The sequence below is a fragment of the Dendropsophus ebraccatus genome, chromosome 5 (genome assembly GCF_027789765.1).
Source record: "Dendropsophus ebraccatus isolate aDenEbr1 chromosome 5, aDenEbr1.pat, whole genome shotgun sequence".
NCBI lineage: Eukaryota > Metazoa > Chordata > Amphibia > Anura > Hylidae > Dendropsophus > Dendropsophus ebraccatus.
This window is the reverse complement of record NC_091458.1, coordinates 130,877,952-130,900,146: the sequence shown is the minus strand read 5'-3', so window position 1 is coordinate 130,900,146 and position 22,195 is coordinate 130,877,952. Positions and strand designations below refer to the sequence as shown.

The following is a 22,195-nucleotide window of genomic DNA, read 5'->3' as shown; positions in this document are numbered from 1 at the left end:
AGCTAATCAGCAGGTGAACCCACACCTATCAGATTAAAGGGGAACTCCGGATAAGAAAAACTTGTTTTCTATTAAAAGTACATTAAAAGTTATATAGATGTGTCTATACAATGTATTATTGTACCTGTACGGTTCTGCCGCACTGGTAGCTGATAGAAATTCAGGAAGTGAAAAAAATGTCCCCTGTGCCAATTCACATTGTCTCCTGCTCCTTCTGCTATCCCCCTGCTAGGAGACAAATCTTCCATGCCTCTGTCTCACATTGTGTGTGTTTGCTGAGCACAGGCTGAGGATGCAGACAGGGGGCAGGGTGTGATGTCCCAGGAGGCGCGGCTGGATCCCCCAATCCCCTGAGTGTTTCACCTGAATGGCCCAAAGCAGGTGCAACACTAATTTTACTGATTGGGATGGGTGGGGGCTGTGATGGTCAGTTGAGGGAAAGCATTGCATTTTGGGAAATGCCAATCCAGGAAGAACAGAAACACAATACAGAGCAACCCCCCCCCCCCCCAAACAAATGGATTTTTGGTAGTTACAAAACTGGGATAGACAGGTAAGTAATGCGTTATGCTTCTGCAGAAGTTTCATTTTTTTAACCTCTACCTGAAGTTCCCCTTTAAGGATGCCTATCCAAAATAAAACTGAAAGGAATTGTCTAGCGATTAAACTTTTCTTCTAAGTTCTCAGGTTGGCTTAAATGGGTACTCCAGCCAAATCTTTCAATCAACTGGTGTCAGAAAGTGCCAGAGATTTGTAATTTACTATTTTTAAAGTTTCCAGTTTTTTAGTACTGCTGTATGCCCTGCAGGAAATGGTGTATTCTTTCCAGTCTGACTCAGTGTTCTCTGCTGCCACCTCTGTTAGTGTCTGTCCAGAGCAGTAGCAAATCCCCATAGAAATCCAGTTCTGCTCTCCAGATTAGAGAGAATACACCGCTTCCGGCAGGACAAACAGCAGGTGATAAGTACTAGAAGACAAGATTTTTTTTTTTTAACGGAAGTAAATTACAAATCTCTGGCACTTTCTGGTACCAGTTGATTTGTAAGATTTTTTTTGCTGGAGTACCCCTTTAAAAAGAGGGGCTAAGTGATACTCACCTGCATCATTCTCCATCACTGCCTCCTGATGGTGCTCAGGTCCTTACCGATCAGCATTTTCTGACTTTGGGGTATGCTTTTTTTTATGCAATACACTTTATTTGAATTGTTTCCCGGCATCTGGAGTCACATTGGTGATCTACTAAAAAATTAAAGCTTATATGACACATTCATGGAAATTCTTTAAGGGAAAAATAATTGAGTTGAGTTACAAAAAAACAAACAAACAAAAAAACGAGTTTGTAAACTTGCAGTGTTTGCTGACTGTACTAGTTCTAATTCTAAAGACATTCTAAAGGCTTTATCCATGTTTTCCTGGCAGCCCAACAGCCCTGGTGGCATTCAGAACGCTGGGAGTCAATTGCCAAGTGTTTGGGTGTGGAGAACGTTGCCAAACCCCAACATTTCGGCAAGTCCATTCAGCACCAGCCACTACTAAATGTTCATAAACAGTAAGAATCCTTCCAGTGCTGTACTGTATCTTTAGAACTAGAACTAGTATAGTAAGCAAACACTAAGGGGCACATTTACTAAAGATGCGGCCCGGCATATCCCATGGAGAAGGTGCAGATTGATGCCTTCTATGTGGGTACGCCTGATGGGCGGGCAGGGACGAGGCAGCCAGGGGATGAGGCTTTATTGACCGGCATACAGGTACGCCAGTGTTGATAAATGCCCCCCTTCAAGTTTACTAACTTTTTTTTTTTTTTATGTAACTGGAACTCTCTGGAATTTTTTCCCTTGAAGTAAACTGTTATGAATGTGTCAAATTTGCTTTTATTTTCAGTAGATTACCAATGTAACCTACAGTGTTAGAATACAGCTCTACCCACAAACATTTTTAACCTGACTTTTCAACCTATTTGAATAAACATTTGAGCTACTTATAGCAGAAGGTGTGGAAAAAGTACATGCTTATATATTAGCTGACGTAACAAAATATGTATGAAAATTATAATTACCATTACCAACAACAATACTGTTTGGGCAGCACGGTGGCTCAGTGGTTATCACTGTTGTCCTGCACATCCCACCAAGGGCAACATTTTCAAGGAGTTTGTATGTTCTCACTGTATTTGTGTGGGTTTCCTTTGGGTACTCCAATTTTATCCCACACTCCAAAACATACAGATAGGTGAAATTAGAATATGATCCCTTATGGGGACAGGTACTGATTTGAGTGATAGCAAGCTATATAAAGTTTTGTGGAATAAGTTTGTGCTATTTAGGGTGCCTTCACCCCCCCCCCCCCCCCCCGAAATCCACTGCTGATCCAGTGTCAGTTCATTCCTATGAGAATACATACTCACAGCAGGATTGACATTCCGCTGCAAGTATGTAAGTAGACCTCCTGGCGGCCGGAGCATACATCCTTCCTGTTCCGTCTTGCTTTGGGATTCTCGGCAGGACATCCCGCTCAGCCAATCAGTGGCTGTGGCAGGGCAGAGCACTGATTGGCTGAGCGGGACTAGCAGAACCCGGTAACGCCTGAAGCAAGCCGGAACGGAGAGGAGGTGGTGTGTGCTCTGGCCGGTTAACTTACAAACTCGATTATGTATTCTCATAGGGATGAACTGACACTGGATCCGCAGCGGATTTTGCTGCAAATCCGCTTCAGATCCGGTGTGTGTGAAGGCACCCTTAACCCCTTAGCGTCCCATGACATATCTGGTACGTCATGGTGACGCCAGGGAAGTTTAGAGAGGGGTCCCGCCGGGACCCGCTCTGAACGGCGCTGCTCTTGGCTGTTATCTGCAACCGGGGAGCACCTCTATTAGCCGGTGCGGGTCCCGTTGCCGTGCCGGCTAATAAAGCATCTAAATGCAGCTGTCAAACCTGACAGCTGCATTTAGATGCTTTGCTCCCGGTGTCCCTGGTGTCTAGTGGGACAGATTATTATTATGTAATACTAGTAGTACAGCAGTAATAACTGGATATACTGTGTAATTAAAGCTGTCCTCTAGATGGCAGCATAAGTCAAGATTTAGGCCATAGCTACAGTGTGACATTTTGTAGCAAAATGAATTGATTTCAAAATTGCTGCTGCAAAAATTACTGATATACTCTAGGATTGTCCCATAGAAGTCTATGGGAGCAGTTGTAATTTGCAGATGTTACGGAAGTAACATCCACAAAAATTACAGATCACCTTAATTTAACCTAATCAACTAATTTAATCAAGTTCCCTTTGTTGTGGATCCACAAAAAATACGGCTGCAGTACAAATGCACCATGGACATTTTTTTTGTGCATCGCAGACTACGATTGTGGACATAGTAAAGTCCTGAAAAACTAGTGAATGTGTGAATGTAGCCAAACTCAGGTTCAGTAGTGAGAGAGTATAGGACTAGTATAGGAAATATACAACTGGATGTACTCTTAATAACACCTTCACCTCTCATACTGTTTTCTTATGATCAGTATGCAAAGCCTCCTAAACTTCTTTAAAGAAATAGGTTTATGTTACCTGCGAATCTCCAAGGTAAGTGTGCCAAATTCATTAAGAATTCTATATTTTCCAGGAGGTGATGTTTTTAATTCAATAGGTTGTCCATTTTTAAACCTGTAAAGACAGTGAAGGTAGGACATTGAGATGTGTGTGGCAGGGACTGCAACAGACTGTTACATATACTAAAATACTATTTTTTGTCTCTTTTTTTTCGAAAGGGTGTTATATCCTAATCCTAAACTGACATCCAAAATTATGGCCATCCAAAAACAAAACAAATCTAAGCTGCTTATATGTCCTATTGTGCTCGGGGTGCTGAGAATGAATGTATGTCTCTTACTTTCATCCTCGGCACCGTTCCTGTGCAGTTTTACCGTAATCCTGTGTCCGGTAAATCCATTTGGAGCACTGTCCTGCCTTGCCCCCAAATTGCAGATCGGCCCTGTGCCGGTTTGCCCCTTCTAGGATTTATTAGTGGAGCTGGTAGGGAAGATCTACACTTTGGGGACAGGACAGGGCTTCAAACGGCCTTACTGGACACAGGATTACATTAAAAGTGCACCGGAATAGCAGGTAAGACACATACCTTCATCCTCAGCGTCAAGTGTGCAATAGGGGGCTATCAGCAGGTTAGATTAGTCTAATCTGCTGATAGTTCCCCTTTAAGGTACTAAACCTCTTTAAAGTAGCTTTTGCCTTAGTAAAGGAAAGCCTAAATACACATTTGTATGCACATGGGTCAAGTCCGTGACCATCATCAATATTCAGAAAAAAGGAGGTTATTGTCTCATAGAGGGATTGAAGTCCTTTTAAATTGCACTTGATATGCCAAAAATAAGATTTTAAAGGGTTCTCCAGGATTTGAAGAAAGGGTCTGCATTTCTCCCCAGACACTGTGGCACTTTTCACTGTAACCTGTGTATATTACCTGTGAAAGCGGAGTGCCTATACATTTATTTTCTCTTTAACTGGTTTATTAAAATTTGTAATTGTTTTCAATTAGAGTGACGGTTGTGGCCTGTCTAAGACTGGGTTCACACTGCATACATACATTTTATGGAGAAAAAAAAAGATCCAATTGTGTGCATTGTTTTTCTATTGATTTCCATTTTTAGGCTATGTTCACACACTGTATATTTTCGTAAAATCACGCCCGTTGTACAACGGCCGTGATTTATACGGAAATATGCGTCCATTGCTGCCTAGGAATCCGGGCTGAAGCGTATACACATAGTATACGCTCTGGCCGGGATCTCTCGCAGCACTGCAAACAACTGACATGTCAGTTTCAAAACCATGTCAGTTCACACTATGGAGCGAGCGGCCGGATAGTGTGCAGTGGAGAGTTCTGATGCAGACGCGCAGGGATGCGCCCGCATCAGAACTCTGAGGGGCTAAGGATCATCCGGCTGATTCTGCAGTACCAGCTGGGATGATCTTTTCAGAGACTGGCCGTTCCGTGACCCAGCACAGTCACGGAACGGCCGGTCTCATATGTTGTGTGAACATGGCCTTAAAAAGTATCAAAACCACGTTTGTGTTGATCACGTTGATCACGTTTTTGTGTACGGTAAAAGTAACCATTTAAAACGGATACTGCAAAAACGCAGTGTGAACCCAGCTTTACTTATAGGAGAAGTGCAGTGGCCCAGAACAGAGGTTTTCTCTAATTTCTCTCAAAAGTGTATATTGGTGTCAGGGTTTGTTCTTATTTTTATGTTTCCTAATTATTCCTGTTCTGGAAATATGGGCCCATTGCAAAGTGTGTATATTATGTCACCCCTCTCAGTATTCAGGTCTGCTATTTCATTTATTTCTCATGCATATTCAATTACCAGTGCCTAATGGTGTGATGATGCAATGGCTTGGTAAGTCACGTGACTGTTCCCCGGCTGCCATAGTAACCCCAATTGCCGTCGAGCTTTGGCTGGGGAATGCTATGTCACTTCCTGTCTACCTCAGTCTTCTCTCCACCTTCAGGGGAGAAGGGTGTGTGTTGCTGCTGCTCCTGTGTCACAAGGCCGCAACCCCACTGTACCTGCTACTGTACTGACCAGAAATGCTCCGGTCCAGTCGAGACCTGTTTCTCCTTCTCAAGATTCTCAAGATTCTTCAAGATTCTCATCTCTAACAAAGATCTGGGTTTCGCTCTTCAGTCACTATTCTCATCATCATTCATTATCCTCAACAGCAAGTATTCATTTCAACTCCATTCCACCCAGTATCATATCTTCAGCACTACTACTCCCATCAGTCTCCTTACTACAAGTAACGCTATCATCACAGCCCATTGCAGCATCACCCATTACTCAAGTTATATCCAAGTCTGCCTTATTCCTGGTTGCATCCAGAGAGACTGTTGCTATTGGTTACCACCGTTACAATAAACGCACAACTACCGTTGTTTATGAACCCTGGCATTGGTCTTGTTATTGGTGCCTTGACTAGGGACAACGAAGAATTGCCCGGGCCCCGCATGGTCAGGTTCCCGTGGGTCAGTCAGCTCCCCTCGTGCCTATACCGTGACATAACATCTGGCAACTGGCTGCCCGGGTCCTACCCAGTACTACCACCTACTACTACCCTCAGCGGGTTAGCCCCAGCGCAGAAGTCCAGCCAGGAAGTAAAAAATCATTACGGGCAGGGGATGGGGGGAAAATAAAAGTTATTGTCACCTGTCCCAGTGCCCGGGCAGAGCCATGCCCCGCTCCTGGACCCTGCCAACTGTCTTCTGAGCTCCCATGTCGGCTACGTCACAACCCGGCTGGCGGCTCAGCTAGTTATTGACTGGGGTGGGACACCACTACAGTGACTGATTGGCTAAGTGGGCTACATACCACCAGTGTGTGATGTGCAATCTGGGTCGGGGTGTACCTGGAATTGGGGAGAAGTTGACAGCCAGCGGGGTCCAGGAGTTCCGTGATGTGGTGCAGTGCAGGCACTGGGACCGGTAAGCATATTGGGGGGGATTTACCAAGACTGGCATACAAGTACACCAGTCTTATGTTAGGCCCAGCTCCCTTTTCCCCGGCAGGCCAAACTGCTCCGACCGTCCCTAGTGCCGGCCGCCCTCTGCCGCGTCATCAGCTACTCAGCCGCAATAGGCTGAGCATAACTGTGCTCAGCCAATCGCGGCTGAGCAGCTGATGATGCGGCAGAGGGCGGCCGGCACTAGGGACGGTCGGAGCGGTTCGGTCGTCCGTCCGAAGATGACATCATTGGCACAAGATGGCGGCCGAGGGTCGGCAAGAAGCAAGTATGTATAGAGCACTACACTTCTGGGTCTGGTGTGGGTGGGGGGAAACACGGGGAAGGGGGTGATTCACTAACATAACAGACATTACAAAGTTGTATAACTTTGTAATGTGTGTTATTTAGTGAATAATTGTTTAGCGCCGCACTACCCCTTTAAATCAACATTAGGATACTAATGCCAGAGGATGGGAGGGTCATTGTGTACGGGTTCATAGCTGGTTAATTGCTGTATTATTGCTGTTTTATAGATGTATAAGTATACCTATCTAGCAATGTTATGATGTTATAATGAGAAAATGTCCTTCTAGCATAAGAAGAGTAAGCATAAGAGTTTCCCCTTCTCAATGGATGCTATATTGGTAAGATGTGCCAATAGTTTTTGATTGGTTGGGTTTATTCTCAAGATTGTGGGAATGTCCAACCCTTACCAATCGTAAAGTGATGGTATTTCTTAGATATATTTTATCACCTTATGCAATTAGAGAGAGCAGCTTCTAAAATTAGGCTACTGGGGCCATGTGCTGTATGGAAAATGTGCTATTAAATGGAAGCCATTTGGATGTATGCCTGTGTATGTAACACAAGGATAGCTTGGCTCTGTCAAAACAGGAGCCAGTTGTGCTGATGTCTATTTGTATTAAGCTATGTTCCTTTAGTGAGGTGCATGGGTCTTAATACAGTTGTCTTCATTAGTCACTGGAAAAAGAACTGCAAAGATCTAGGAGTCTATGACATTCAATAAGGTGTTATTTTCTATAAGCAGTGTGCTTACTATTTCCAGTAACACTGGAATCAAGCCTCCAAGACATCCAATCACATCTACATAACTCAATTTATGTGTCTTAGGCTGGGTTCACACTGCGTTTTTGCAGTCCATTCAACATATGCGTTTTTAATTGGTTACTTTTAACGGACAGAAAAACGTTGTCAACACTACGCATCCGCGCTTTTTTTTTGTAATGGAAGTCAATGGAATAATGGATCCAAACGGATCACACACAATTGCATCCGTTTTTTCCATAAACGTGTATATATATATATATATATATATATATATATATATCTCAAACGGATTGCAAAAACACAGTGTGAACTGAGCCTTAGTTGAAATTCAGATACATTTATTGACTCCAATGAACAAAGCAATGTACGTTGTAGCAAGTATAGCCACCATAAAAGAGGTAGCTAGTTGTAGTAAGCTTGCCTAATATACTACAGTAATATAATAGAGCTAAAAAAGAAAAGAATGCACTATAATGATACATCTGATAAATTAAAAAGTCAGGACCCTTGCACACGGTAGGGAAGAAACAATGGAGGCTCTGTAACGCCTGGAGTAGTGGATCCGCTGGACCGTCACCAGCGATGGTACTAACCTCACCAGGGAGCGGAGTCTAAGGGGCCACTGGTTTTCACCAGAGCCCGCCGCAAGGCGGGGTGGACTTGCTGCAGCAAGGTCGCTACCCCAGGTCGCTACCCCTGGCTTGGTTGCTAGTGACGGCGGGCGAGGCGTGGCAGGAGCAGTAGGCAGGAGATGGTGCTGGCAGAGGCCTGTAGGCGTAACCGCAGGAGTCAGGCTGAACACAGGAGCAATGGTGTGACAGGGGAGCAGGAACCAGGAACAAGTACTAGGGACCAGGTAGCGGATAGGAATCAGGAACAACAGGGAGCCGGGCCAAACGCCATGGGAAGCATGTAGAGGCTCCAACACCTGGAAGGGGGCAGAGCTGGAACTTATAGGGGAGTGATTGACACATGGACCAATTAGGAGCGCACTGCCCCTTTAACACTGAGACAGCCGGCGTGCGCGCGCGCCGGCTTGCACAGCGGGAGGCGGGAGCGGGGCGAGGTAAGGCGCCCCCCGGGGCCGAAATAGTGGCAGCGCCGGGTCCCCGACGCCGCCGCGGCCGTGACAGTACCCCCCCCCTTTGGCCCTCCCCTCTTTCTTGCCTGCAGATGGAGGCAAATTAGTGATGAAGTCCATCCCTATGTGGCGAGGGGATGTGGATTTGCGGTTGAAACCCTTCTGCAAGTTCTCCCGGATATAGGGGGACATGGCCTCAGTCTCGGGTACGGAGAGAGGGTACATCCGACCTCGTGGAGAAGAAGTACCAGGAAGGAGGTCTATGGGACAATCGTACGCCCGCTGAGATGGTAGAGAGTCCGCCTCCTCGGCAGAGAAGGCATCTGCCAAGTCTTGGTCCTCCGCCGGTAGGCCGGATAGAGGCTTGGCGGGGTCAGGTGACGACATAGAGTACTTTGTCTGAGGTGACTTGAGACACTGGTTGGAACAGTCCTGACCCCAACTGAGAATCTCCCCGGTTCTCCAGTCCAGCTTAGGGGCATGTAATTGCAGCCAAGGGAGTCCCAGGAGGATGGCGGGAGAAGAATGAGGCAGGACGTAGAAGGATATCTTTTCCTGATGTAAAGGATCCACCTGGAGGACTAGAGGTGCGGTCTGGTAGTACACATGGTCGGTAAGAATCTCGCCCATGACCGAGGAGATAGTCAGGGGCCTGGCTAGTAGGGTCACAGGTAGACGCCATCTTTGGACCAATGTTGCCGCAATAAAACTGCCTGCAGACCCAGAATCGAGAAAGGCAGAAGTCTGGTGAGTTTGTCCTGAGGGTGTCTGGATGGAGACTGGCACAGACAACTTTGGAGAGGTGGCATTCACACTTAGGGAGACCTCTCTCACCGGACCTAGATGCTGGCGTTTCCCGGACGCTTGAGGACGTTGGGGACATCTCAGCCGAAAGTGATCCGAAGCACCACAGTAGAGGCAGAGATTCAGCTCCAGACGACGAATTCTTTCATCAGGCGTCAGGTGAGCCCGTTCCACCTGCATAGGAATCTCAGGAGTCGACTGGGACACCGGAACGTCATGATTCTGGAAGACCGGCGCCAGCTGGTGATGGCGACGGGACAGGCTTAGTCGCCGTTCATGCCAGACCTCCTCCTCTCTCTCAGAAAAACGAGTATCGACCCTGGTGGCCAGTAGGATGAGTTCGTTCAGGGAGGTAGGTAGGTCTCGGGCGGAAAGCACGTCTCTCACCCGACTGGACAGGCCCTTCTTGAAGGTGGCTATTAGAGCGGCCTCATTCCAGTCTAATTCTGCCGCCAGGGTGTGGAACTGGATGGCGTAGTCACCAACAGAGAACTCCCTTGAGAGAGGTTGAGGAGAGCAGTTTCAGCTGAAGAGGCACGGGCAGGTTCCTCAAAGACGGAGCGAAACTCGACTAGGAAGGTTCGGAGATGATGAAAGCCACTTTAGAGCGCTCGGTGGGAAACTGACTACTTAAAAGTTCAATATGCATGGTGCACTGAGTCAGGAATCCTCTGCACAACTTGGAGTCACCAGAGTATTTGCTTGAGAGAGCCAGTCGAAGTGTAGAAAAAGCAGCAGGAGGTGGTGTGCGCTGGGCTGTAGTATGCTGCTGTAAGGCGGCAGTGAGTTGCTGGATCTGCAGCGACTGTTTCTGGATTTGTTGCGCCTGTAGGGCGACCACTCGGGCTACTTCGCGGATATCAGGCACCTCGCCGGGATCCATGGTTGGAGCCTACTGTAACGCCTGGAGTAGTGGATCCACTGGACCGTCACCAGCGATGGCACTAACCTCACCAGGGAGCGGAGTCTAAGGGGCCGCTGGTTTTCACCAGAGCCCGCCGCAAGGCGGGATGGACTTGCTGCGGCAGGCGACCCCCAGGTCGCTACCCCTGGCTTGGTTGCTAGTGACGGCGGGCGAGGCGTGGCAGGAGCAGTAGGCAGGAGATGGTGCTGGCAGAGGCCTGTAGGCGTAACCGCAGGAGTCAGGCTGAACACAGGAGCAATGGTGTGACAGGGGAGCAGGAACCAGGAACAAGTACTAGGGACCAGGTAGCGGATAGGAATCAGGAACAACAGGGAGCCGGGCCAAACACCATGGGAAGCATGTAGAGGCTCCAACACCTGGAAGGGGGCAGAGCTGGAACTTATAGGGGAGTGATTGACACATGGACCAATTAGGAGCGCACTGCCCCTTTAACACTGAGTCACCCGGCGTGCGTGCGCCCTAGGAGGCGGGGACGCGCACGCCGGCCGGCACAGCGGGAGACGGGAGCGGGGCGAGGTAAGGCGCCCCCCGGGGCCGAACTAGTGGCAGCGCCGGGTCCCTGTACATGGACCCCGGCAGCTGCATGGAGAGGTCGCGGCGGCGGTCCGGAGCACGGGACGCCGCCGTGGCCGTGACAGGCTCCCAAACCAAAATGATACACATATACAGAAAAAAAAAAAGCATATAGAAAATTACACTTTATTGCCACGACCACACAATCACACAATGGGGGAGATTTATCAAACTGGTGTAAAGCAGAATTGTCTCAGTTGCCCCTAGCAACCAAACAGATTCCACTTTTCATTCTTCACGGATTCCTTGGAATATGAAAGGTGGAATCTGATTGTTGCTAGGGGCAACTAAGACATTTCTACTTTACACCAGTTTGATAAATCTCCCACAATGTTTTTTTTTGGCTGTTTGAGTGCCTTTTTTTACTTTTTTTGACAATTGTCATTTTGAGCTCAAATAACGGCCGTCGATTGGGCTAAAAATGGTGGCTGTCGTAAAAAAACAGTCGTCAAACAGCCAGAAAGAAACGCTGTGTGGTCGTGGCCTATATACAATTATCACAGGTATACCAAGGAGGAAAAGAACAAAAGGAAGGATATTATAAATACAAATGGTCATTGCCTTATATCTGTTGGCAGGGGCGTTGCTAGGGTCCTAAAACATCCGGGGCCCGGGCCCTCTGAGTTTCTCTCCCCCATTTCTCTCCCCCATGCTTTTCTCCCCTTTCTCTCCCCCATGCTTTTCTCCCATTTCTCTCCCCCATGCTTTTCTCCCCTGTTTCTCTCCCCCATGCTTTTCTCCCATTTCTCTCCCCCATGCTTTTCTCCCCTGTTTCTCTCCTCCATGCTTATCTCCCCTGTTTCTCTCCCCCATTTTTCTCTCCCCTGTTTCTCTCCCCCATGCTTTCTCCCCTGTTTCTCTCCCCCATGCTTTTATCCCCTCTTTCTCTCCCCCATGCTTTTCTCCCCTGTTTCTCTCCCCCATGGTTATCTCTCCTGTTTCTCTCCCCCATGCTTTTCTCCCCTGTTTCTCTCCCCCATGGTTATCTCTCCTGTTTCTCTCCCCCATTTCTCTCCTCTGTTACTTTCTCCCCTGTTTCTCTCCCCCATGCTTTTCTCCCCTGTTTCTCTCCCCCATGCTTTTCTCCTCCATGCTTTTCTCCCTAGTTTCTCTCCTCCATGCTTTTCTCCCCTGTTTCTCTCCTTTCTCTCCTCCATGCTTTTCTCCCCTCTTTCTCTCCCCCATGCTTTTCTCCCCTTTCTCTCCCCCATGCTTTCTCCCCTGTTTCTCTCTCCCCTGTTTCTCTCCCCCATGCTTTCTCCCCTGTTTCTCTCCCCCATGCTTTCTCCCCTGTTTCTCTCCCCCATGCTTTCTCCCCTGTTTCTCTCCCCCATGCTTTTATCCCCTCTTTCTCTCCCCCATGCTTTTCTCCCCTGTTTCTCTCCCCCATGCTTTTCTCCCCTCTTTCTCTCCCCAATGCTTTCTCCCCTGTTTCTCTCCCCCATGGTTATCTCTCCTGTTTCTCTCCCCCATGGTTATCTCTCCTGTTTCTCTCCCCCATGGTTATCTCTCCTGTTTCTCTCCCCCATGCTTTTCTCCCCTGTTTCTCTCCCCCATGGTTATCTCTCCTGTTTCTCTCCCCCATTTCTCTCCTCTGTTACTTTCTCTCCTGTTTCTCTCCCCCATGCTTTTCTCCCCTCTTTCTCTCCCCCATGGTTATCTCTCCTGTTTCTCTCCCCCATTTCTCTCCTCTGTTACTTTCTCTCCTGTTTCTCTCCCCCATGCTTTTCTCCCCCATGCTTTTCTCCCCTCTTTCTCTCCCCCATGCTTTTCTCCCCTCTTTCTCTCCCCCATGCTTTTCTCCTCCATGCTTTTCTCCCCTGTTTCTCTCCCCCATGCTTTTCTCCCCTGTTTCTCTCCCCCATGCTTTCTCCCCTGTTTCTCTCCCCTGTTTCTCTCCCCCATGCTTTTCTCCCCTGTTTCTCTCCCTCATGCTTTTTCCTTTTTCTCTCCTCCATGCTTTTCTCCCCTGTTTCTCTCCCCCATGCTTTTCTCCCCTGTTTCTCTCCCCCATGCTTTCTCCCCTTTCTCTCCCCCATGCTTTTCTCCCCTGTTTCTCTCCCCCATGCTTTTCTCCCCTTTCTCTCCCCCATGCTTTTCTCCCCTTTCTCTCCCCCATGCTTTTCTCCCCTGTTTCTCTCCCCCATGCTTTTCTCCCCTTTCTCTCCCCCATGCTTTTCTCCCCTTTCTCTCCTCCATGCTTTTCTCCCCTGTTTCTCTCCCCCATGCTTATCTCCCCTGTTTCTCTCCCCCATTTTTCTCTCCCCCATGCTTTCTCCCCTGTTTCTCTCTCCCCTGTTTCTCTCCCCCATGCTTTCTCCCCTGTTTCTCTCTCCCCTGTTTCTCTCCCCCATGCTTTTCTCCCGTTTCTCTCCCCCCTTGCTTCTCTCCCCCTGTGCTTCTCGCCCGTTTCTCTCCCCCCGTGCCTGCTCACCTCCTTCTTGATCGCGGCTGCTGCTGTCCGCCTCACCTACCGTAGCGGCCGGAGGTGCTCCTACAACTCAATCAACTCAGGGCGGGAGCGTGGGGCCGCTGCGGTGGGCCGTGGCGCACGCATTGATTGGATACGTGCACCACGGCCCACCACAGCGGCCCCACACTCCCGGTCTCCGCTGATTGGATGGAGGAGCGTGTCCGGGTGCTGCGGGCGGCCAGTAGGTGAGGAGGAGGAGAGCAGCAGCGGCAATCTGCGAGCCGGATGCGGCCACCAAAAGAGCCGCATCTGGCTCGCAAGAGCGGGGCAGAAGAGATCCGGGGCAGCAGGCATTTTATTCGGGGCATGAGCCCCGAATAAAACTGCCTAGCGACGCCACTGTCTGTTGGTAAGACTTGTTAACATAAACAAAATTGGACCTCACCCAAGGATACCAAAGGTGCACCTCCAATGGGGATGCCAGAAAATACAGTGGATCGGGAGCCCCCATTTACCAGACAGAGCCCCGGAAGAAGCTACGCTACAGTGAAATGTAGGTAGAATCTGCCACTGCCACTTTATCTTCTGGCACCCCCCTTGAAGGGGCACCTTTGGTATTTTTGAATGAGAGCAATGGATTGCGCCCCCCCCCACACACACACCAAGGGGGACATTTATTAAGTCCGGCGTTTTTTACGCCAGACTTAAAAATGTCCCCTCATCTCCGGCGCTACGGGGATTTATGTAGAGGTGGACTGCCTCTACATAAATCCTGTGCGCTCTGGTGCGCACGGCCGAAAACCTACGCCAGCTGAGGACTGGAGTAGGTTTTCGGCGTATCTTTTGGCGGAATAGATGGTGAATCACGCAGACTCTGAGTCCGCGCCCTCCGTTCCGCCCCCTTCACACCCCCTCCCCGCCCCCCGGTGTACCCGGCGGAAAGTGCCGATTTGCGAATATTTTATTCGCAAATCGGCCATTTGCGAATAAAATAATGCGCAAATCGGCACTTTCCGCCGAAAAAACCCTGTACTCCCATTGATACATGTCCCCCCAAGTCTCTGTACAACATAGTGGAATATGTGTGGCGCTTTATAAGCAATAGGAACAGACAATGCTGCCTTACCACTGGATAGTTGGCTTAGGTGTCCCCAGGACAGTGCAAACCAGCACAACAGACATTCTTTCCCACACACAGTGGGCCCTGAGTGGTATCCAGAACATAGGGGCACGTCTTTCACATAGCTCTCTGAATTCTTTATTCCGCCTGGCTTTTTCTTCAGCCTACATGCAATAAACAGTGATAATGTGTCAGATATCAATGCAGTACAATATTAACCTCTTAAGGACCCTGGAAATGAAAATTTTTGCATTTTCATGTTTTAAGAGCTCTAATTTTTATTCTTTCAAGCCATGTAAGGGCTTGTTTTTTGTTTTTTTTCCTGTTTACATTATTCATTGTGAGGTATAATTTACATGTTGTCTACATTCATCAGGTTGATACAATTACAATGATTTAACTTTCTGTCTATGAGCTGTATTGGTCCCTTTGTTTTGCCATATTCTGCAGTTTTTATTGGTACCATGTTTCTTTATTTTTTTCACTTTTTGTTTAAAAAATGCAAAAAGGTGGTGAACTTCTATAATGGGATAAATGTATTTATACTTAAAAAAGGTTTTTTAAATTTATTTTTTATACACTTTTGTATTCCCCTAGGGAATTTCTATGAGCAATAGCTTGAATGCTCATACAGATCAATCCAGTATCTGTGTACTGCATTGATCCATTATGTTAGCACTGTAGGTAGGCTAAATCAATTGCAAGTCAAGCAGAGGCCTTGGGCTCCACTGACAATATCTCAGGGAGCTGGACTGTTACACTGCATCACCAATGACATGCCCTGAGAACATTTCAATGCAGCTGTTAGTTTTGTCAGCTGCATCTAAAAAGTTAAATAGCTGACACAGGCAATCCCTCCATGCCGGCTATTACCAGCAACCACCAGCAGCTGGGAGTCACTATGTATGGAGCAGATTCGAGTCCAGAGTTTGAAGAGGAGGGACTACATTATGTTCAACAGACACACTACTTATTGCAGACACATCCCTCCAACAGCACAATATGTGTCCAGTCAATGAGTACTTACTATTTTATGCAAGCTTTTACGATCTGCTCTAACACGCAATGATCTGCAAGCTTGAAGCATCTTGATTTCTAGCTTCTCCATACTGTTTCTGAAACCAACGCGCTTCTGTCCTCTTGTTTCTGTCCACAAATCTGAACAATTCCATTTTTTTCTACTATCCCTGTGAAAGCATAAAGTGTTAATCAGTGACATGTCAATTCTTTGAGCAAAGAGGCACAGAGAGTGGAGGCGTGCAAGCCCTCACATTCAAACAGATAGCAGTCAGGATTCGGCGCAGAGTCCGCTTGCAGGGGTTCTGCACTGAATTGTGAAGCCGATTCCGTAGTGTGAACAAGCCCTTATCCTCAGAGCTGCAGACATGGGCAGATAGCTGATAGTAAACTAAAACAATTGATATCTGTTACAGCTAATGCCTGTTTGCAAAGTTACAAAATCTCCAACTCCAGGTTTTTGTGAGCCCTTGGGCGACAGAGCCTCAGCGGGAGAAAATCATTTGGCGACATGAAAACCAACATCCACTGTACAAAAATCAGTATTCCTCCGTACACTGACCCATTTAGCGGTAGATAGCAATGATGCACAGGCTTTGCAAATAAAATAAGAGATTACAGTACAGTTACAGTGACTCACAGGGGGCATCTTCTCTGATCAGAGTGGCTAATTTTTTCCTTTTATTTTCCATCTGGTTTAGGCCATAATGAAGACATCTCCTGGGCACAACTCGCAGAATCTACCAGCCAAACATTTTAGGCTTCTCTGTCATACAGTATAGGCGTCCTTTGTGCCCCTACATGGTAGTTAGGTCCCCTGCATGCCCTCATATAGTAGGTAGCCCCCCTATGTGCATTGATATAGTAGTTAGGCACCTACCTGTGCCCCTATATAGTGTTTAGGCCCCTATGTGCCCGCCATATAGCAGTTAGGCATCTCTGTGCAAATAATATCCCCCATGTAGGCATCACTCTGTAGGTAATCACCCCTGGTAGTTATAACCCCCTAGTAGGGAGTACCCTGAAGAGTAAATCCCCCTGCTAGCCCATTAATAGGTAGTATCCCCCATGTAGTTTGCATCCCCCAATAGGAAGTAGTCCCAGTAGGTAGTCAGTAGATGGCCCCCTGTGTAGTCCCCCTATGGTAGATGTCCCCCTATAGTAGATGGCCCTGTGTATTCTCTCTATTGTAGATGATCCCCTGTTTAGTCTGATTTTAGTAGATAACCCCCTGTGTATCGCCCTTTATTAGATGCTCCACTGTATAGTCCCCTTTTATTAGATGTCCCTCTGTATAGTCGCCCTACAGTAGATGGCTCCCTGTGTAGTTTCCCTTTAGTAGATGGCCCCCTGTGTAGTTCCCCCTTTAGTAGATGGTCCCCATTTAGTACATTGCTCCCAGTGTAGTCCCCTTCTCAGTATATGGCCTCCAGTGTAGTGCCCATTTAGCAAATGGCCCCAGTATACTCCCTCTTTAGTAAATGTCCCCAGTCAGTATATAGCCCCAATGTAGTCCCCTGTCCGTATATAGCCCCCAGTGTAATCTTCCATCAATATATGGCCCCCAGTATAGTCCGCTTTTAGTAGATGCCCCAAGAAAGTATATGTCCCCCAGTATAGTCCGTCTTTAGTAGATGGCCACCAATGTAGATAAATAGAAAAGAATAAAAACAAAACTCACCTCCCACACGCTTCCCTGTCTTTGCAGGTCTCCTGGTGCTTTTCTCCCCTGTTCTCTCAAGTCCTGTTGCCTCTGACAGATGGGCGGGTTTTCCTGCACAGTCAGCATCTGTAACACAAGCTGCCTTTGACAAATGAGAGAACAGGGGAACAAAGCGACCGGGACCTGCAGAGACGGGTGGGGGGGCATGTGTGGGAGGTAAGTTTTGTTATTTTAGTGCGCTCACTGGCACTGCAGCTGCACATCACTCGGGGGCCTATTAATCGTCCAGTGGGCCCTTGAGTGATGTGCAGCTGCAGTAAGATCAGATATAAGAGCTTCAGATGCACACGGGCCCCCTTGGCTCCTAATCGGCCACCTTAGCCACTCACAATATAATCTACCACTGGTGGACCCCTGGAGGCGCTGTGGGCCCCAGCACTTGCCCAAGTAAGCCGGTTGTTGGCACCAGCTCTTTCTCTTCTTCCTCTGGTGGAGGAAAAAGAGGATTTTATAACTTTGGGGACAGGTACACCAGACTGGGACAGGTAAAGTACTCCAGACTAAGTATAGGCTTTACACAGAATGTAGCTTCTAAGAAAAGAAATTTCCAGCACCACCATAGAAAGTTAAACCATGTTTTATTTTTATTTTTTTAAAGTTGCCTAAGAAGATTGAGACTGCCCACCCTGTAAACATTACGTCTTGGAAGCATCATATTTTTTTCTTTCCTTGTCAGTCTGCAGCTCTGACCATGATATGGAGCCAACGCATTCATAAATCTGGCTGCAGGGATCTTGCCGCTCTAAGATGGTTGGTGTTAACAGAAGGAAAGCCACAGCAATCCAGAGAGTCATTCCACTATTAATACTATAATTTGCCAGGCATCTTAGGACCTCAGTATTGTATAAATTAATGCATGCACTTGTTGGTTGTCAATCAAATGACCTATAAAACCTGCAAAGCATTTGATTTATTTACATCTTCCTTAGATTCTTCAAGGGAAAACTAAATCATCAGTTAGCGCAATACTCCATGTAATAAAATGAACCTAATTATTTTAGTATGCGACAAGTAAACACAAAGTAGGAAACACTTACAGTGTAGATCTCAAGGTCTGTTCAGCTCTAGCTATTGAAAGGTCTATGGAAGAAATGGGCATGTCGGCAAGTTCTTCCTCACTGACAGATACAAAAAAGAAACAATATTTTGAACCAGGAAAATATATCTGGCATTTATTACAGTATAAATTATACTATAACTTGTATAGTTTTCCATGTTTAATAGGCAGATGATTCATACAAGGGATAGAATACAAAATAATAATCATAAAACTCATGAAAAGAAATGGTAATTCCATAGCAAGTACTTTGTGAGAGTTGACCCTTTGGTATATCATGTCTGAAGACAAGTAGAACTGTTCAGTAATAATGTGATAGATGTTTTTGGACACATAAATGGTAGAGTTTACAGTATGAAGACTTATTCCTCCCTAAGGCTATGTTCACACAACGTAAAAGTACGACCGTTGTTGCCATCGCAAACAACGGGCGTACTTTTTGCAGGGTGGAACAATGCCTTATTTTCAATGGGATCCCGGCCGGAGCGTATACACATCGTACACACTCCGGCTGGGATCCCATGCGGGGCTGCAAATAACTGACATGTCAGTTTTCTGCGGCCGCAATTCAATGAATTGCAGCCATAGGAAACCCTGTCAGTTCACACAGTGCAGCGAGCGGCATCAGAGCTCTGCGGCCGAAAAGCTGGTCTGAATGGCCGGTCTCATACGTTGTGTGAGCATAGCCTCAAGCTATGTTCCCGTTATGTTTTTTTTCATGTTTTCATTTTACTGTCATCCTTTAGGAAGAGTGGCATTTTGAGGTGAAATAACAGCTATTATTTAATAATAACGGCCTTTATTTGGCCTCAATATGATGGCCGTTCCAAAAAAACATCCGTAAACTAGCCAAAATAAGTTGTAGTGGGAACATAGCCTAGGGCTGTGTTCCAACAACATAGTTTTTCATCTGAAAAAGCATCCACCTCATCCCTCATCCCATGTTCTTTTATAAACTCTCAAAACTACTGAGCCTGCAGGGTAAGTGCTTACAATGACCTTGCAGCTTTTTCCTGGTACATTATTGAGTGTTCAGACCCAAACCGATCACAAGAAGGAGTGGCTCTGTGTCGCATGAACCCAATATATAGTGAACCCAAAAGAAAATATATTTGATGTGAAATTGAAAAAAGAAATGCAATTGACCATGATGACAACTTTTAGAGGAACAAATGCTTTGGTGCCGAGTCTCCCTTTAAAGTCTGTGGGAGTGATGGAAACTACTGGGGCTAGGTAGGCTCTCTCTCTCTCTCTCTCTCTCTCTCTCTCTCTATATATATATATATATATATATATATAATGTCAGACATTTTTCTGTAAGAACCAATAAATCTTTTTTAATGAGGTCAGTCTTTCCATGCCAGAAGAGGATTATTGCCTATGTAATTCTATCATGGTATGTAAACTGGTTTAAGTGCCTGGCATCACATTTACATTCTTAAGGAGTACATAGCGGGTGGAATGGGTGATGGATGATGATTAAGACATGACATTATCATTTTGAGCTTGGAAATATGGAAGCTACAAAGACATTTGGTAGAGCTGGGCAAATACAACAAAACAACCATATAAAACACCACTTACAAAGAAGAGTTTCGTTATTTTTGTTAGAACAAGCACCATTCTTTTCTATTGACTCTTTTTAGTATTCGAGCCAGGTCCTATGCAAGTAAATGGAGCTGGGAGAGACTGTTTTAGGGAAAAAAAAACTTTTTAATAAAGTACCTACATTTCTCATCTCTGGAATGACAGTCCACTCAGCCAATCAGGGACTGAGACGGGACGGAACTAGTGAGTGGCACCAGGCCACAATAAGCCATCCTATAAGCAATCATAGGGGCTCCATATATTCCTCATATGATGAGTGAACATAGAGTTCTACTCGCTCCAGTATTGCAGTACTCGATACTTGAAATAATACCACGTGGTGCTTGAATATTATTGATAACTTTCTTCCACACAACGTTGTTGGCCTTAATTATGCAATACACATGTGGAGAGGGGGCTGGCAGGTCCTGCTATGCGGCAGCTGTAGCTGCTGTCACAGCAGTGATTGGCTGGCTGCATCAGGTGACCTGGGTGTATATAGACCCAGGTCTCCAGATGCTCGACTCACTTGCGGTCTGTTAGCCGACAGGGAGAGCTGCTGGAGCAGGGACAGAGCAAGTGTAGGGCTTATATGGGCTAGTTAGGTAGACGATTTGCGTAGTAAAAAACCCCAAAGGTCCTAGTAGTAGTAGCTAATTCTATACAATGTACCAATAAAGTAAGGAAGAGTGATACTGGTACATAGCTAGTAATAGTTATCCACAACTATCCAAAAGTCCTTTTTAGGACTAGAAAAAAAAAAATCATCTTCCATACAGTATAAGCCACTGTGCAATGTGCTACTTTTTTGCTGACAGTAGTATACTCACTACTATCCAAAACTAGTTTCATCCCTTTCTGAAAAATAAAGCACAAAAAAAATCATTTGCCATACATTGTAATATCAGTGTTATACCATTTAACCAGCATCAGTTCAGTAGCAATTTCAACAATGGCCGTGATTACTAATGAACCTACATTGTGCTGCAGGCTAATGGAATCATGGCCACGGTGTATACACATAGTATACACTCTGTCCGGAATCTGAATGGATAGCGGCCGCAGAGAAACTGTCAGTTCACACAATGGAGTGCAGCGAGCCGGGGTAATGGGAAGAGAGTGAGGGGAGTGAGGAGAGGATGATGGTGATGGTAGTCTCTCCTGAGCGTGGCGCTGAGCTCCTCTGTGAGGGGATGCACTGAGGGCTGCAGGGGGAGAGTGTGCTATACCTGCAGGATGGCTGGAACTTGTCACGGTCACAGGTGGGCACGAGGGCTTCTGCAGGTACAGGGGGACTCTCTGGCGCTTCCCGGGTATCTCTCTCTCTCTTCTGTGGCTGCTGCAGCGGTTTCTGTAGGGGGGCTGCACCCGTGTGTAAAGTGGTCGGTGGTGTGGACTTGTAGTTCCCCCGGGGCCAACCCCAAAATACTGCTGTCCGGTGATATGGCCCTTGATGGTGGTGTGGTGCAGGTGGACCAGACAACAGGGAGACAAGGAGGGAGGCAGTGTAACAACAACTCCTTTACTGTAAGACTTGCAGGTGTTATACAGTCCTTTAGCATACAGTGGTGAATACTGGCGGCTTTGACTGGGTTACTGTACTGATGGAGAGTCTGGTGGTGTGTGGAATGCTGATGGGCGCTGTGACCCTGTGGATCTCTTCCCCCAATGGTGCTTGAGTCTGTTATCCCTCTCAGTCTGCTAGGGAGCTTCCTGCTTCTGTTACTGGGCCGGGCCTTAGGCCACAACTTTCGGGTCCCAGAGGTATCCAGGGGTCCTAGTCAATCCTACCCCCCGAATTTCAGGAAGATGGGTACAGAGGCCTCAGTTATCTCTGCTACCCAGTATGCTCAAGTCCTTTGGCTTAGGGGTTTCTGCCCTTAGGATTCCCACTAGAGAAATACCTTGTATCTCTGTGAATACTTCTGAAGAACTCTCCTCTGGATCAGTCTCTCCTCCTGTATCTCCTTCCCCTTCTTTAGTAACAAGCAGGCTTGACTGGCCTGCTTGCAGAACAACCACTAGCTGCACTGTATAGTGGCTGTACACACTGACTTGCCAGTGACTGCACACTGACTGGACTACACTGGACTGAACTCTACTTCCTGTCACAGCTAGGTCTTGTGAGGAGACTGCTCCTCCCCCTTCTAGCAACTTCCTATGGGATTAATACACTATCTCTACACTACCTAGAGCAGTTCCCACTAAGGTCAGTAGGTGGCGCTGTTGTGTGGTGTGCAGTGTAAAGCATGTAACCCATTCTCTGCCTGCCAGTTACTGGTACAGAGAAATACACAGAATAGTTGCACAT

The 22,195-nt window shown here is 46.9% G+C and overlaps 1 protein-coding gene across 1 annotated transcript in view; it reads right to left on the bottom strand.

The window, feature by feature from the left end:
* The window catches only part of MYOM3 (myomesin 3), a 93,133-nt gene that overhangs the window by 56,117 nt on the left and 14,821 nt on the right, over positions 1-22,195 (bottom strand). The window contains exons 3-6 of the mRNA XM_069971285.1: positions 18,278-18,358; positions 15,528-15,687; positions 14,507-14,664; positions 3,565-3,660 (exon numbers count right to left, since the gene is read on the bottom strand). Coding sequence (XP_069827386.1) covers positions 3,565-3,660; positions 14,507-14,664; positions 15,528-15,687; positions 18,278-18,358 — 495 coding nt within the window. The remainder of the gene's footprint in view (positions 1-3,564; positions 3,661-14,506; positions 14,665-15,527; positions 15,688-18,277; positions 18,359-22,195) is intronic.